This window comes from Parambassis ranga, chromosome 4, assembly GCF_900634625.1.
Source record: "Parambassis ranga chromosome 4, fParRan2.1, whole genome shotgun sequence".
NCBI classification, from domain to species: domain Eukaryota; kingdom Metazoa; phylum Chordata; class Actinopteri; family Ambassidae; genus Parambassis; species Parambassis ranga.
In genome coordinates, this window is record NC_041025.1 from 17,958,975 (window position 1) to 17,976,682 (window position 17,708).

The following is a 17,708-nucleotide window of genomic DNA, read 5'->3' on the forward strand; positions in this document are numbered from 1 at the left end:
GTTGTGGACTAAATTATGTATTAAAGTGCACATTAATCCATAATGAAGTCTACATCTGCATTGGCAAGAGCATAATACTAAAATATGTGTATTAGTTATTCATCCAATTTAAAGAATGTCACAAAAACCTCAAACCTCAGGAGCTTTGAAAATGCTGTTACGTCCTCCTGTGTTAATGTACACTATGTGTCACATGGTGCCGACCATTAAAAGGCCACTTTGTTTTCTTTGGCGGGTTCATTGTGTGACTGCTGCCTATTATTTACAGAACTCCTCCTTTATGACTTATTGTAACTGCCACTAAATCCAACCAGCCTACCCTGTTCCACACTGCTGTTGACCCAATCATGCAAAGCCAGGTTCATTCACAACAAAACCTCCCTCTGTATTCATCACAGTACAGTCCGACCCGCTTCTTACATAACCAGCTTTATTCATCATTAACCCCGAATCAGGACTCTGCTTCCCCTCTACATGGTTATAAATGGGGCATGGGGAGATTTCATAAGAGCTACAACAGTAACTGCAGGACAAAATTGCTTTCTTAGCTCTGGCAGGTTTTGTGACGCCACCAAGTGGCCATTTATATAAACATGTGCTGCAAGCAGAGTTTTTTGTCATGTGAGGTTGGAGTCTCGTGTGACCTTCTGCTGCCAAGAATACCGGCAACAAACACCTGCAGGTTTGACATCTGAGAACCTGCCTGGTGGCTCCAGGTCCAAAGTGTAAAATAACACAGCCCTGATGAGGTCCCAGTCACAGCAGGCCATTATTGTCTTCAGCTCATTTCTACAAATCCCTACACTGGTATTTAAAATACAGTAAATAACTGCTTAGGTTTCTAAATACTTAATTATTGATTACCAAATATGATAGAGGATAGAGAATCAGTTTAATGTAACAACATTAATAGACATAAAGTACAGTAAGAAATCGTACTAATTTTTAGATCACTTTAAGACGAGAGAAAATAAAGATTGTCCTGGAATGACTGTAGATTCAAATAAAATAGAAAAAAACATCAACACAAACATACACCTCTTAATACTGTGCTCTGATAAAATGACTTTCAAAAAGGAACAGAACGCCTCACATGATAAGGTTCTTGGTTAAAAACCTACAGTATGTGGCTATAATAGATTACAGTACTTAAATAAAAAAATAGACTCTGAATATCTTTGCTCTTTTTCGGTCTCTGGTGCAGTCTTCGAGATGGACGGATGTGATCATCCAGCATGTCCACAGGTCCCTCAGTGGCACATCCGAGAGGTCATTTCTTTCTGTGGACAGGAAAACCACGAGCGTAATGAGAATGTAGCACTAAATGTGACCACAGTTAAAACTAAGCAGCTGTGATCTTACGAGGTAAAGGGCAACACAGATTTTTGACAGTAAAACCTGAAGAGCAGAGCAAATTAGTGCAACGCTAGTCATCTGACCTTAGGCACTGGATGCAAAAAAAGAAGGTCACAAAGTTCATAAATTAAGCTTCATGTCAGGCAGACCTACTTCCACAGCGCGAGACATGAACATCAACGCGTCATATACAGACAGCTCCCTCACAATCGATTAGCAATCAGCACACTATCAATACAATCATCAAGTCAGTCAGGGCTAAATTAGGCTGATGCAATATAAAGGAGTGTGCCTTTTTAAAAATAGGGATAATACACATTCAAAGAAATCTCATATGCTTAGTTTAAAGATGCAAATATAAATGTGTCTTTGTAAAAAAGTGTAAGCATTAGAGGACTCCAGTACTGTCATACATAGGTCTGAACCTCAGTAGTTTTTTTTAATCCAAACAGTTCGAACAGTACCCCAGCTTACATATTGCATATTTTGTAGCTCTTGCCGTCAGTAACTTGAGTTAAGTTAATGTATATTTTCTGTATCTATGTAATGAACCCTCAGTTGTGTGCTGACCCACCTTACCACACAGAAAAACATACATGGTAATCTGTGCATTAAAAATGAACCATACAAGAAAAAACTTAGTGACCAATATGCTCTAACCTGAAATGTCAAATAATCATAACTAAATACTGTAGCTCTGACTGCATATTTAAATACATACATGTTTTCATCCCCAGCTTCCTGTTTTCAGTTTGACTCACCAGAGGCTCCAGTTCTTTGTGGTCCGTGAGGTTGAACTCAGTGACAAAGTAATAAAAATGCTTGTAGCAGGTGTTAACATGAGCCTCAGCACCCATCTGGCTCACACGGTCGAAGTGGTGGATGTAGACGTGAACAAACACCCGGAACAGACGAGACAAAATCTTCTTAGCCACCTGCATGAAGGTCTTAGGGAAGGGAGTACCTAGGAGTCAAGCAGTTAGGAAATAGAAGACAGTGGTCAACCCATGATGACCTTTTACTGTACATGAAGAAGACACATTATAAAATACTAATGTGACAAAAATGAGGTCAACTTTGCAATGTCCCTTTTGGGCCCTTGGGGTTGGACACCAGCTGGCTAAAGGATGCAGCCAGGGTCACCTTGTGCATGAATGGAAAACCAACATGACTTGGTCTATGGGATAAGCCTCCACTCTAACCAAGTGATTATTCTTAATATGCTGTTTTGCTTTGCCTAATTCAATAATATTTCAGGAATCTTTTCCAAAGGACGAGTGCGTCAGAGGTTACTTCTATTCATAGCCCACTGTACGTTGTATGACCCATTTCTAAATCCATTGCTTGGATGTTTCTGTAGTTAGTCAGCTGCTGTGCTGCGACACGGGGCATACACGGGGATAAACACAGATAATATAAAACCGAGAATGCCACTGCCTCAGATTAACTAAGCCTGTAATGTCTGCAATGTTCAACCCTGCAGGTAATCTAATATATGAGGCCTTGCAGGCTTCAGATTTTTGATGCCTTTTACACTGAAGAATTTTATCTGCATATTATATGTGCAGTACACATATTTATACAGCTTTTAATTTTGTTAACCAGCATGTGAGCTGATGAAAATCACAATTGCAGCATCCCCTGTGAGAGTCTGCTTCTTTTTGTTTATTATTATCATTAACTGAAAATTTAACTGCTTTTTACTCAAAGTTAACATTAAATTAGACACCTTCATCTATTACATTTTTTCATTAAGGGGTCTGTCTGTGGATGGGTGGAGGCTTTTTGTATACTAGAATGACCTAAAGGCATCAGGAAAAAAGCCACCTGAACCTGCTCTGCACTTACCGACATTGGTGGGGAAGATATTCTCATTGTTGATTTGTACCTCGATCCAGTCCATGAGCAGGCTCATGTATTTGGGGGCTGACAGAGCAGTCGGCCTCTTGTATTTGTGCTCATCTTGCCAGCGATATTCGTACTTGGGCCCGCCTGACATAACAGGGCAGGTTTGATCGGTGCATGAGTCACTGATGGTGCCATAGATGAGGTTGATACGGTTGAAGAAGTCGACGACGTGGACAGCCACCCAGTCGTTGAGGTCCTCACCGTGGGGCAGCTGCACGGCCTGCTTCAGGTCCAGGCCTGCATTCAGAGACGCCTGGGCCTTCTTGTGCAGTTCGAAACGCTGTGTTCCAGGCTCGAACTTACGCTTGGGCCGGAATGTCCTGTCTTTGTTGAAGACTTGTTTCAGGGCCAGGGACATGATGGGGATGGTGATGGCAGACGATTTGTTTGAATGCTTCTGGTGAATTATTTACTGTTGAAATGGAGGCAGTCAAAAGGTTGTGCAAACAACCAGTGCAGAGTTTTGCTTATAGACTCTGTATCTGGTATTTATCTGGACTGTCTTTGATCCTGCATATGATAGAAAGAGAGACATAAAAAGGAAAGAAATTGGTTAATAAACATGCATTTACAATGAGGTGCATAGTTTCTGTCAAACCTTTTGTTGTGGCACAATTTGACGACAAAATATTCAACCTCAATCTTTTGTTGTTGGCTCAGCGTATGTCAATTAATTAATCAATTATAAAATAGTCTAGTATGAGAATAAAAAGAATAATTACAACCTTTCAAGCATGATAAACAATAATACACAGGATTTGTTGGGAAATTGCACAATTACATGTTTATTCCAGCTTTTTCACGCATGGATGACCTCATACACCTTTTTGAGGCGGAGACATGAGTCTTTAAACTAATAGTTCTTTAAAAAGTTTGTCAACAATATAAAGGACCATTCACCAACTTGACCCATTATTACCTGGGTGCAGTAAACATCGCTGACAGGTAAACTACAGTCTTTAACGTTAAAGATGAAACATGGTGCCTCTGACTCATTTCCTATTTCAGACACTAACGCCGCCGCGACACCAAGAATTTGCGGAATGATAATAAAACTCAGCCAAACCGCCACTTAACAACCTAACATGACATTTATCTGTTTATTTAGAGCGGCACGACAGACATACGCGTAATCTTCCTCATAATAAGTCGCACTTTATACCGTTTTTAGCACATTTTTTCAAGATAAAACCAAGAGATTAAACAGCGGGGCACATGACGACAGTTCGAAGTTTATTCGTGACGCGACTAGCTAAATCGGCCGGACTTGTTGCTCTGTGAAGCCGCTAAAAACACCACACAAACCGCGATAAACATACGTTATTAACACTTAATTGACACCACATATTAATTAAAGTCGTCTAAAGACTGCAATTGTCTCAGGCGGCTGTTCAAACGGTGACGAAATCGCACAGTTGAAAGCCACTTTCCCGAACTTACTTGTTCCGCCTTCCTGTTTCCTTCGATCGTTTACCGAAAATTAACCGATTACTGATCGATAGCTTTACCTGGACAACATACACGGACTACATTATGGATACACGCTTCGTTATATGTTGTAGAATTACAGTTAATTCAATAAACATGTCACTTTAATAAAGAAACTAATGTCTGACTCCTCCCTACGGAACGAAAAGTATACCAGCGTCAAGCCGCAGGCAACAGTGACAACATCCGGTAGGGACCTTCAAAATAATAATCATTTAATGCAAAACTAATATGAAAACAAAATAAGTTATATATGCCTGTCTTATGTTTTGATGAATAATCTGCTCACACATGGTACACATACAATGTTTGTGTTCAAATTTAGGGTACACCACCTTTAGTGCACATACTACTGACATCAAATGATATTTATCCTCTGTAAGTTAGCAAGCCACCAGCTCTCACATACACCTATCCTTTTCCAAATCATAGCCATCTGTGCTTGGTAGCTTTAGAATTTAAAAAAAATATTGAACAATTTTTCAATAATATATTAACTCTAATTAAAAGGTTACTTTAATTATTGTGATAACGTATCATATCCACATGATTGACTATTTGGTTACATTTTCTCACTCATACCTTGATTTCAGTGTTGTGACGTTCATAATATCATTGATCAAAGCATCTCCACATCTACTACTGCTTCATGTGAGCGTTTGAAAAATTAGTACTGTTATTTTGAAGACTAATGCCTGAACTTCCTGTGTGGTCTTCAGTGGTGCCTGGCAGCTCAAAAGCACTTCCTCTGATACAGAGAAGCAGGGGCCAGACTAACTAACCTCATTTATTTTATAACAGTCATAATGAATAACATAACATCATGTTGACACAAAGACATCCTGTGGACTGTAAATCTACTGTAATGCATGTCACATTAGACTATAGCTTATTTATTATCTTAAAAGACATAAATGCATCATAAATGGCTGCATTACTCTAAAAAAGTTCTGTCAAGTTTGCTGTCTTTACACAAGTATTTCTAATGCAGGGGTGGTGCTCAGATTTTTGGGTTTTAATTCGGTATTATCTGTGAGCTTTGCACAGCGTGGTTCACTAATGCGGATTATATTTACAGTGTGGCATGTCAAGGAACTGTGACAGGACTATGAACTTTCAATATTAGGTGTGATCAGCAATATATATATGTATTATTAACTCAAATAACCTTTTCCTTTCTTTTTTATTTGGCTTTAAAAACAATAAATTGCTCTTAAAAGATGACAGACAGTGAAATACCCATACATGTTCAAAATACCAGAATATAAAATTAGATCATTCATCATTGTGAAGATAGTTAACATTCAAACCACGACACACAGACGCAGAACTCCTCCTTAAATGCTTGACACACTGAAGTCCAATTTACAAATGCACTTGTATTGTCACTGAGGCCTGTGTAGCTGTATATCCGCACTGTAGTCAAAGCTGTTCAGTGTGCGCTGCTTATAAAACGCTCTTTGTCTTGGTTGTTTAATGGTCAGTTGAAAGGGAGCATTGTGCAGCGCTGGGACAGAATGTCCTTGTCTACATGGTAGGCTCAGCAGCAGGAGCGGTGGCGGTTTCCTCAGGCTTAGCCTTGTTGGAAATGGAATAATGGTAAGATCTCATTGACTCCTCGACCTTCTTGAAGTCAGGACGATTCTCGTGTCTGGTGGAGAGAGGAGGAAACGGTCATTTTAAAGGTTGTGACTAATGTAAGGCAAAATAACATGACGCAAAACAAAACAGCGCACTGTTGACGGAGGAAACACACATGGAATTAAATAAATTTGACATTTGACCTTTTACAGATGAATCAGCTCATTCCATACAATTGATCAAATGTTTTGATCAATATAAATACTATAATGCTATAATAGTATGTAATTACAGACAATAATTGTCCTATGATGTAAACATTAGGTAAATATTGACTTACTCGTATGTCCAGCACTCTTTCATCAGTGTGTACATTCGCTCTGGACATGCTGCTGGACACTCCATGCGGCTCCCACTTGCAATGAAGCGTATCACTTCCGGTCCTTTCATTTTCTGCACAACAAAAAAAAAAACCTGTCAGTTGTGTGGATTTTGTGATCAATCCGTTCTGATAAAAAAAACACACACTTTACCTTGTAAGGCTTCCCGCCATAGGAAAAGGCCTCCCACATGGTGACGCCAAAACTCCACACGTCACTTTTACTGGAGAATTTGTGGAAGTTTATACATTCTGGAGCGTACCACTTCAGCGGCCATTTACCTGCAGTACGAGCCTGGTTAACAAAAAAAGGGACGACAAACAAGAAGCATGTCAGTGGGTCCATACAATGACAACCAGAATGAAAGTTTTGATATTTACTTCTGTCAAATTTTAGATGTAGTAAAACACAAAATAATACACAGCAGGTAAACGTGTTTATATGAATAATAATTAATAATGAGTCATTCTTTCTGTGGCTGAGTAGGTCTTTTTTATTTCATTTAGACATGTTATATTTCTGATCGGAGCTTGTTGCTCAGCGTAAGTTTGTGTTTTTAAGCATCCTCTGTTTGTTGTTTATTTAGAATCAGGGATTCCTGGGACCTTCTGATGCTACATTCCCACCAGATGTAGGTCAGTAAACTGGTTGAGGAAAATCAATGTGTGCTGACTTTAGTTCAAACACAGCAGGTAACAGTTTGAGGTTGATAATGCTGATTTGTGCAGCGAGGTGTCAGCACTTCTCAGAGTAGTAATCAATTATTATTATCTATTTGTGCTCTCTGATAACCTCTACACCCCCCCCCCTTTATGTGCCTTTGTCTTGTAGACAGTTTTAGAAACACTGTGTTAATAAATTAAGTGAATCTTAATCTTACTTTGTAATAGTTGTCATCTGCTCCCAGCGCCTTGGAGAGCCCAAAGTCACTGATTTTGGCGAATTGTTGATTGACCAGCAGAACATTACGAGCTGCTAAATCTCTGTGCACAAAGTTCTTCTCCTCCAGATACTTCATTCCCATTGACACCTGGTGCATCAGGTTGACAATGTTCTCCACAGACACGGTATCTCTGCAGGGACAAAAGCACAGAGAGGGTTTTCATGAGACACATTACTATTTGTCATGATTTGATGTAAATAGCTATCTTCATACTGAATACTGTCTAAATACTTATCAGACCAATCTGAGCCTGCTAATGTTCCTGAGTCTACCCTGCAGCAGGCACTGCCTGATGACATTTTGTGTGTGTAAAGGCAGTGCTTCTGACATTATGTGTGTTTTACTATGCAGGACAAATTCTGATTGTTGTCATGTGACCCTCAAAGTAAAGTAAAATGAATATTTATATGTAAGTTTTTAAAGAAAAAACTGCTGCAGTGCTCAGAAAGACATGTGCTTGTTTTTCTGAGATGGGCTCCCGCTGTGCTATCAGTCACCTTACATGTATTTTTCTGTCAACATGTACTCACTTTTTGCCTGAGAGGAATCTGTTAAGCGGTCCAGCAGAGGCCATCTCCATGACCAGCATCAGGTGCTCAGCGTTGCACAGGCCAAGCATGCGGACAATGAAGGGGTTATCCAGCTGGTGCATGATCTCTGCCTCCCTCATCATCTCCTCCTTCACCAGCTTCTCGTTTTCGCTCTTCAGCACTTTGACGGCAACATCTATATGACCCCTGAAACGAGAGATAAAACATTTTGATCACTGCAGTAAAGCTACAAATCAATGCCGGTGTATAACTTTAACCCAGCTTCTGATGTATAATGTTTAAGTCCTCACGAATCTGCCTTGAGAACTCCCTTCTTGACGCAGCCGAAGTTCCCGGAGCCCAGCTCCACCTCGTCCATCAGCAGCTGGTCTCTCTTTATGTTGAACTTCTTGATATCGTTTGGGTTGTGATACGGGTTGAATCCGGCACAGTCCATGGGAAGAACATCACGGTTGTCAGGCACAACTGTAGCTGTGGCTGGCTTTGAGACCGCTCCAAAGGCTGGAATGGCAAGGTAGAAACCACATGTGGTAATAATATAAATAAATAAATAAAACTAGCAAACGTTTTTAATCCTATATTAGTTTTGTGCTTAAAGATTAGCATTACAGTAAGTTTTAGTTGATGTCTATTTTTAAAATAGTTTTTAATGGATTTATTAAATATTATATCCACTCAAAGATTACAGTTTGGTAAACAAATGTTGAAGGTCAAAGTGATCATAGTATATAATAATATGCAATATTTTCAACAAAATCTTTCACTATATGTTATATTATTATAATCATATGAGTCTGCACAGTCATTGATGTAAACTGTAAATTGGCGCAGGCATGTGCATTAATTCTTTTTACACGTAGGTTTATTTAACATCTTTATCTTATTTTTTATGTATTTTGATGTACTTACATTTTCAAATTGACATATTGTACACAAAATAATCACTGTAATCACTGGGTGGAGAATACATTTGTAAAAGAAAATTGCAGCAATCAAACTAATGAATTTAATAACATAAACTACTTATCATTAATACACTGATAAAAAGAAAAGGAAGAGAGAGAATTATTTAATACTAATAAAAGTTTTGCTGTTACTTTGGTTAATATATGTACTTTTTTTACTTGAGAAACCGCCAGCTGATTAGGGTCGAACATGCTGTGGTATGTGGTCTTGGCTTTGTGTGTGTGAGTTTAACTGTTCATTAATCTGCTGCACTGTGTGTAACTGACCTCGAGGTGGCGGTGTGTATCCGTTTGCACCAGTCCGCCTCTGAGAGAATCACATTAAAGGGAACGTTAGAGAATGAATTATACACTCTGGTGACCTGAGCAGGAAACGGTGGATGCTTACCGTGGCAGGAAGACTGGGAGTCTCTAAAATGTTACAAGATACATCAGTGTTAGAGCAATAATGCCACCAGAAAATGTGATGAAACAAAATTATAATGTGGATGTGATGGAAAAAAGTAAAGAGGTTCAGTACTTTCAGCAGCTTTGCTGTTAACGCACGCCTCTCCGAGAACAGTTACCAGGCCATCAGGCTTCATCTTCAGGTACTCAACCAGCTGAACATAGACAGAAAGATTTAACTCAAGCAAAAGAATGAAAGAAAAGAGGAACTGTGAAGGAGGTCCTACCTGCCAGATTGTGTCGAACTTTGTTCCTTCTGGCATGGAGAATTTCCCTGACTTGTCCTGGAGGATCTGATAGTGGTACACTGTTTTTCCGTACACCATAGAGAGAGCAAATGTGCCAGACTCATCTCTGTCTCTCACTCTGACAAAATAATAAAAATGCACTGAATCCTTTGGCTACACATTTTCAGAAGCAGTTGGACAGAGGGTGGAATAAAAAAAAGAACACCACTTACAGAAACTTGCCGTCTGGTTGTGCTCCGGAGTAAAGCCGCCTCTCGCCTTCATGGCGGCTGACTTTACCATGATACCATGGCATCTTCTCATGGGCCGTGGTTGCGATCAGCTTCTCGAGCTGAGGAGCTTGGCTGATGATGGCCTGCTCCATGGCTTCTCCCTGAACAGAAATAAAAACATCACCATACATTACAGAAGGTCTTATCACAGTTTGCAACCATAGCTCTTCTTTCTGCCTTTCCTCACCCACATAGGGTGGAAGGTGTGGAGCTCAGAGGTGCCATGGAGTGTACACCATGGAGCTAGTTTGGTTGTTTAACTGGAGCCCACTAGTCATGGTTGCAGCAGGAAGCAAATGTTGTTTGATCCTGGACACTGATCAAATGTTCACTGTTGTTAATGTCATGTATTAGTATATGACAAAATTATAAAGAAAAAGTCAGATTATTAGTGATGCTATGTTAAGTCTAAGCTTAGCTTAGCTTACTTATTTGTTATCACTACCACAGTGCCGTCTCATTGAAAGTCTCACAGTCTCTTCTACGCCAATGACAACGTTGGAGAATGTCTCATTTTTCACATGTTACAATCTGTTCACACCAAAGCAAAGAAACTTGTTTTTTGTGTTTTTTTCTGGGCAGGGATTTTTTTTCTTACTTGTGTTTCCATCAAAGGGACCAGAGTCTGAAGAAAAATGTCCCCATACAAACGCTTTGTGGCACTTTTGTTCAGGTCTCACCTTAATGTTGGAAAATATGTTGTCTTATTCAGATGTGACAGAAATTCTTGCTGCTCTTAAATGATTCTATGAACACCCTATCAGCAAAACCATTTGCCAATTAAAGGATCAGTACACCAAAATTATGACAAACATCGCTGAAATACTTTTTTGCAGGTTCTACTTTCAACCATTTTGTGGAATGCAGATGTTGCCAATTAAAATATGCTATATTCACTGAACTGCACATCTGACAACTCTTCTCTTTTTCCATGTGTAAATATAGTGAAATTTAATTATTAAATGACAGAAAAACAGCCCAAAAATAATTTACTTCAGCAATTCTGGCAGTATAATATTGTATAATATTGAAAAACTTTCCATTCTGTTGAAAAGTATTTAAGTTAAAAATATTGCCCTCTTCATCAGTGCCCAGCCTCACCTCCAGGTTCCAGGTCTGCTTCACGTACTCCCTCAGCATGTTCTCTCTCAGGTTGTCGAATACGCCGGGCTTTATTGACATGTCCGGGGAGCGCAAACATGGTTTCCTAAGGGTGCAGACTAGCCCGTCGGGGTCTTTGCTGTAAAACTCACAGAGTTCTGCAGGCCCACAGTGAGGCTTCCCTCCTGTGATGCAGAACGTCCCGTTGAGCTGCTTCTCTACGGAGTAATGGTGAAACTCAAGGTTCCACACGATAGACAGAACATAGCCTCCGAGGCTGCGGAGACACTGCCGCAGCAAGAAGAGGCCGTCGGCCATCCCGGCCAGCTTCAGGTGTTGCTCTGCCTCCGCGCGACTGATGCTGCCATAGAAGAAAGGCAGCTCGTTCGCTGGGTCAATGGACATGGTGAGACCTGGGTGATGCGGACCTGGTCTGACCTCCTGGATAGAGGTAATGGAAGGAAACTAGAGAGAGACAGAAAGGGATGCTTTCAGATTCAGATTCAGTCTGTGATCTCTGACCTTTTCAGTGTGGAGGTCCTCCACTGTCTGCTCAATCAACCAACCAATCAATCAATCAATTTCATTTGTCAAATTACAAAAAAAAAGCTGTAGACAACCAGAGCTCCAAATCCAACCACCTCCTAGCCGTGCCACGCTAACAGCACACTGAACAGTTTTTCAGGACCGTCAGCCTTATGCTGTGGAGTCTGGATGAGACATTCAGTATGAGGCACCCACACTTTAAGATTGCATGAAGCTTGCAGATTAACAAACTGGTAAAAAAGCCACAACAGGAAGTCGCAGTCCGCCCTCACAGCCTCCTTTCTCCAGCACGCCGCTCTTCCGTTGAACAGGTGCTGTCTGGTTCTAGAGCATTCCTTCTGCTTCACAAGCTCACGTTTGTACATTTTCCCTTCATGAGAGTGAAAAAAAAATTATGGGACAGTTTATCCAAGAAAACTGTCACAACAACAACAACTGTGTGTACAACTAGTTGTGTGTGTCAGGAATCTGATGTGACCCAAGTATCGTCACAGGTGACAACATACAGATAAGAATCAAGCAGGTTTTCACTGCAGTCTGGAACAGTTTGTGTGACAGCAGGCTGTTTCAGGGTTAGAAGGGAAATTGAGAATGATCATAAAACGTCACACATATCAGCTCACAAAAACAGGAAACAAAAAAAAAACTATTATGTCAGATTTTATGATAAACTGTGGAGAAAGAGCAGACGGGCCATCAGGTACAGTAACACTGATGTAGTCAGTTTCCAGCGATTAGAACGGCTGACTCAAAAAAGTGCAGCTTTCACCTAAAAACCACCGCTTTTTTCTCAACACTACCTGAAATCATGACAAAAACCTCAGCTTCCTGGCAACGCACCAGAGATGTCCACAGTGGACAACCGAGTACCAACACATAGCTGCCACATGAAGCAGCCCTCCACTGTGGCTTGAACACCATCGCACCACAACAGAGACAGGCAGACCCTTCAATGTGGACAAACGGACACTCCGCTAGACGGACGTATCACCTCTTCTCAATTCTTGTGTCTAAAGTGATATTTCTGCAGTATATTTTAAGAACATGAGATTAAATGTGATTGTGATTTTGATTCAACCTTAGACCTCTAGCTGGGAAATCAACTGTTTTAACTATAACTGTGGTTTAAACTGACAGGTTTGTGTTACGGTGGAATCATATGTAGCAGAAATAGCGCCCTGCTTTGGAGATATTTTATGTGATATGTTTGTTTTATGTCGTTTTGTGCTATTAAATGGAGCACAATGGTTACAACAACATGGTTTGGGTTAGGACAAAAGTAGGCGGTCCTCTATCAACACTACGATATGAGCCATGGAACAACACACTGAAACCACAAAATGCACAGTAACAATGACATTGTGTTGTACTCATCTGTAGTTCTGCACTTCAGTAAAGAGAATAAAAATGGATCATTACAATGATCATTAATATCTTTGCTTTTACTTTCACACACTGAAAGAGGAATTTAACACCAGTTTTAACACATCATGACGAGCACATTGGCCACACTGCTGCCATTTCTTCCAAAACACTGTCAGACTTCTAACATAACTTTACAACTTCCAACAACAGCAGACGCTAAGCCTCTGCTTTTTTTAATCTAACATTTATGCTTTTTCTGTGCATCATGAACCACACAAGTGGAGAGAGAGGAGGTGACACATGACACCCTTTACGCACAGCTTTGTGTGGTATCTGTCTTACTGTTACTAAAAGATAGTTACCTATGTGCACTGAATAAATCTTTGTAATGTGCATAAACTACTTTCGTAAATGAGGTGTTGCAGAATCTGCAGACAGTGACCCCGTGAGCAGCGGAAAAAAAAAGTCCTATGAGTCACTGTGTTTTCAACAAGTGGAAGAGTTCATGTGACACATATGCCAAAACCTACAGACCTGCTGCTTTAGTACAGAGCAGGGAGGTGGATATGTGTCTGGCAGGAGAGGAAATGTAATGAAATACAAAGCAAAAACCTGATTGTGTTTGTCATTTGGTGAACGTTTTCTATTTTGGAGAGAATTCCAGCTTCAGGTTATCAATCATGTTGTCAGTGATGGAGAGGGTTTGTCAAGCACAAAAATATCCAAAGTTAAACCAAACACAGAAGCTATTATAATTTCCCTCATTGCTTTTAATAATGCTGAACTCTCAACAACAAGCTGAAGATGACGTGCATGGGAGGATTATTGTCAACTAATAATGGAGGATGTATGTGAGCTAAAAGGCACTCCATCGCTGATCACCATGGAAATATGCAGATAAGTATGTTTACACTCTTAGTTTAGCATGTTAGCATGCTCAAAAGGAATGCCGTTAACTAACAGTCTCTCTTTTTTTTTTTTTTTTTTTTTACAACAGGCTATGTTGAAACTATAAACCAAGAATACCGACCTCTGAGACAATAACCCAGAAGCCACAATTTAAAGTTCAACAGCAGCAGCCAAATGCTAACAACCACATGCCAACATGCTCACAATCCAAAGTGGCCATGCGGATGTTTAGTGGGCTCACAATCCTTCCCAAGCTATGTTAAGCATGTTAGCATGCTAAAACAGAACAATTACAAGAAAGCGTAGAGGATAGGAATGTCATAAACAACATTTACCAAGGCGACATTTTCAAATATTCAACACTTTACTCACAACTGTTACAACATAAATAGCAAATAATGAATAGAACTTACTGCTGCAACTCAAAGGTTCAGCAGCTATATGCCAGTGACAGCACATTCACATGCTCACAATCACATACTCACTTAGTTCAGCAAGTGCTCATTAGCACGAGGTCCACGTAAATGTCATGAACCATAGCACTAAACTGTTAGGGTTAGGGTGTTTGAGACGATAAATTAAATGTCAAAAATGACAACTTCATGGTGATCATCAATCAATCACTCATCAAGATTCATCCACTACTTTATTGGGATATTTTATTCTGAAACCATTGTTTAGCCAACCTTGTAAAACCAACATATTTATAATATTACTGCATATAGTAACACTGAAATACGTCTGTCGGCGAGGCACGATCAGGCCGAGAATAAACACTAACAACATTTCAGCCTTTTCAGTCGTCCTAATCATAAATGTACATAAACACACCATGATGAGGTCAGTGGTCTGATTTGATTTGCTTGTCTGACTAATGCCGGCTGTGTTTTCAGTCGATTACGTGGTTCATATTAAATCAAGAACATTCCACAGATAACTATTTAACTTTTTAGGTCATGATTATTTTTGTTTTGATATCAGGAAGTTAGTTCAAGGCTGTGTAACACAAAAGCATTCCTCTATACATACATCAACGTGTGAGACTGTGTGGGCATCTACCAACGGGTGATGTCTCCTTTTAACACTCATACATTTATTTTTCCAGTGATGATTTATAAACATCTCAGTGTGTGGGTGGACCTGGATGAGAAGCTGATCTGCATATTAGATTAGGGTTCCTTAATTTCCTAACCTGGTGGAAACAATTGACATTTAAATAAACAGTTTGCACATGTTTCTCTATTCAGGACATGTTATTCCAAAACAAAATGAACCCCGAGTGATTGAATTCTGCACATAAAAATAAGGTTATGTGCCATTTTAGCAGCATGTCATTATCTTCTATAGATATCTATCTATCTATCTAAAAAATGCACATCGCACACACACACACAATAGTTTTCATTGTTATAAAACCTTTGAAAAAATCGTGCCTACACCTAGGCTGAATGTAATTTCCAATTGTGTACAGTCTACTGTGAATCAATGAGTATGTTTTCTACAAAAAACCAGCCAGTACCTCCAGCTGTGGCTGGAATATATTGCAGATATGTCTCAATCCAGCACCAAAAATACATCCAGTAATTTGAAGAAAAGTTACAAGCGATAAAAGACGCACAAACACGGACATCTTGGGTGTGTTACCCATATTTGGTTTTCTATTCCAAGGCACAATGAACGCAGCTATTTATATTTTTGCACATGTAATGGCTGCTTTTCTACAATGCAACAATGCCTCAACCCGACTGTGGTGCACACACTGTTTTTTTTTTACTGCTCAGACACAGTCAAGAAAACTAAATTTTAAAAAAAGTTCAGCATTTTGTCTATGATAAAAACACAAATATTACACATGTTCATCAACAGAGCCACTTTGGAATGAATAAAAAAAAGTAAAGTGCAGACTGATGGCCTAATGCTGCTATCACACTGTCAACCATTTGTAATCTCGAGCATGTGGCATTAAGGGAGAAATTAGAATTCAAACCATATTCTATATTTTTCTGTATAATTTATATCCAACTATTCCATATATATGTATAATCCAGTACAAATCATACCTGCTGTACTTGTTGCGAAGTTGTTGCTTCAGAGACAAAACATATATCTGTTGATCAGACAGCAGTTTATGGTGCTGTGGAGCAGTGGGGGTTAGTGACAATGAAACACACACAGACACACACACACACACAAACCCACATACAACGGTAAAAAGCCTACAGTGCTCTGAATTCAGTTTCACTGCCACATATAAGGCTCCTCTGAGCGCTTTAAATCTCCCCAAACTATTACAAACTGAACATACAAGTCAGAGAAACTGTTAAATGACTGAGTATCACACTGCTCAAAAAAAGGGAACACTAAAATAACACCTCCTAGATCACAATAAATAAAATACTGCAGTTGAAAATCGTCATTCATCACATAGTGGAATATGTTGAGAACAAAATAACATAAAAACGATCAATGTAAATCAAAATTATTAACCTATGGAGGTCTGGATTTGGAACCATACTCAAAATGAAAGTGGAAAATCACATTACCTACTTATCCTACTTGAGTGGAAGTCAGAATGAGGCCCAGTAGTGTGTGTGGCCTCCATGTGCCTGGGTGACCTCCCTACAACACCTGGGCATGTTCCTGATGAGGAGGCAGATGTTCTTCTGAGGGATTTCACATGATAATGTGATGACATGATGTCCCAGATTTGCTTGACTGGCCAGTCCATAGCCACATGTGCTCAGTGTGAACCTGCTCTCATCCATGAAGAGCTCAGGGCGCCAATAACAAATCTGCCAATCTTGGTGTTCTCTAGCAAATGCCAATCAACTTGGGCTGTAAGCACAAGCCCCACTTGTGGATTTTGGGCCCTCATACCACCCTCATGGAGTCTGTTTCTGACAGTTTGAGCAGAAACATGCATATTAATGACCTGCTGGAGGTCTGGTTGCAGGGCTCTGGCAGTGGTCCTCCTGTTCCTCCTTGCACAAAGGAGGAGGTAGCGGTCCTGCTGCTGGGTTGTTGCCCTCATACGGGAGACGTTGGAGACACCGCCTCTAGGGGTGTGAGCACAAAATGCTAAAATGAGCAAACCTCACACAGAAAGGATGAGAACAGAGAAATGGTCTGTGGTCAGCACCTGCAGAACCTCTCTTTTATAGGGGTTGTCTTGATAACTGCCTCTCATTTCCACCTGTTGTCTGTTCCATTTGCACAACAGCAGCTGAAATTGATTCCCAGTCAGTGTTGCTTCCTAACTAGACAGGCTGATTTAGGTGTGTAAGTGTTCCCTTTATGTTTTCAGCAGTGTATTTGAGAAGTCTGCACATTAAAACTTGAGCCAAGAGACAGTTAGCAGCTAGCTAACCCGTTAGCTTAGCATAAAGATTGTAAACAAGGGAACAGCAAGCTAGCTTGGTGTAAAAGTAGGCTAAGCACATTACTGATGATGTGCCTTAAACGTTCAATGATTCATTTTACGCGTTTTACAGGCTACATAACATATAAATTAGCAAACTAAAGTTGTGTTAGCGAGATTATTTAAATTGTAAGCTACTTGCTTAGTACTGTTTGCACTCGTTGAGGCAAGCGAAACTGCTAGCGCGCTGGTAGCTAACAGCTGTGTGAGAGTACTATTAAAGGGGCGAT

At 40.0% G+C, this 17,708-nt stretch overlaps 2 protein-coding genes and 1 long non-coding RNA gene across 6 annotated transcripts; 1 reads left to right on the plus strand and 2 right to left on the minus strand.

Annotated features, from left to right (window-relative positions):
* Positions 1-870: 870 nt before the first annotated feature.
* Positions 871-4,921, minus strand: mob3a (MOB kinase activator 3A). Its single transcript, XM_028403636.1, has 4 exons — positions 4,705-4,921; positions 3,205-3,774; positions 2,118-2,320; positions 871-1,280 (listed from the first exon to the last, which is right to left on the minus strand). Exons 2-4 carry the CDS (start codon positions 3,620-3,622, stop codon positions 1,251-1,253), a joined length of 651 nt encoding a protein of 216 aa, XP_028259437.1. The 5' UTR covers positions 3,623-3,774; positions 4,705-4,921; the 3' UTR covers positions 871-1,250.
* LOC114434408 (uncharacterized) lies at positions 4,021-8,318 on the plus strand. Its single transcript, XR_003670493.1, has 3 exons — positions 4,021-4,209; positions 7,300-7,348; positions 8,201-8,318. It is a non-coding gene; the product is annotated as an uncharacterized LOC114434408 (long non-coding RNA).
* zap70 (zeta chain of T cell receptor associated protein kinase 70) lies at positions 5,919-16,213 on the minus strand. 4 transcript variants are annotated; one of them, XM_028403631.1, is made up of 13 exons: positions 16,121-16,213; positions 11,241-11,705; positions 10,080-10,240; positions 9,847-9,985; positions 9,693-9,774; positions 9,561-9,583; positions 9,440-9,479; positions 8,498-8,708; positions 8,187-8,393; positions 7,594-7,786; positions 6,867-7,007; positions 6,674-6,786; positions 5,919-6,403 (listed from the first exon to the last, which is right to left on the minus strand). In XM_028403631.1, exons 2-13 carry the CDS (start codon positions 11,643-11,645, stop codon positions 6,280-6,282), a joined length of 1,839 nt encoding a protein of 612 aa, XP_028259432.1. In that variant the 5' UTR covers positions 11,646-11,705; positions 16,121-16,213; the 3' UTR covers positions 5,919-6,279. The 4 variants fall into 4 exon arrangements, with proteins under 4 accessions (XP_028259432.1, XP_028259434.1, XP_028259433.1 ...); XM_028403633.1 differs by having other exon boundaries at positions 11,241-11,706; positions 16,132-16,199; XM_028403632.1 differs by lacking the exon at positions 16,121-16,213 and adding an exon at positions 11,861-11,977.
* Between the last annotated feature and the right edge of the window lie 1,495 nt (positions 16,214-17,708).

Coding starts and splice junctions, on each gene's coding strand:
- zap70 (XM_028403631.1), bottom strand. CDS start 11,645: ATGTCCATTGACCCAGCGAACGAGCTGCCTTTCTTCTATGGCAGCATC. Junction 9,986..10,079: donor CAACCAGACGGCAAGTTTCT/GTAAGTGGTGTT, acceptor TTATTTTGTCAG/AGTGAGAGACAGAGATGAGT. Junction 7,008..7,593: donor CAGATGACAACTATTACAAA/GTAAGATTAAGA, acceptor TTTGTTAACCAG/GCTCGTACTGCAGGTAAATG.
- mob3a (XM_028403636.1), bottom strand. CDS start 3,622: ATGTCCCTGGCCCTGAAACAAGTCTTCAACAAAGACAGGACATTCCGG. Junction 2,321..3,204: donor TATCTTCCCCACCAATGTCG/GTAAGTGCAGAG, acceptor CTTGACTCCTAG/GTACTCCCTTCCCTAAGACC. Junction 1,281..2,117: donor ACAAAGAACTGGAGCCTCTG/GTGAGTCAAACT, acceptor TCCTGTCCACAG/AAAGAAATGACCTCTCGGAT.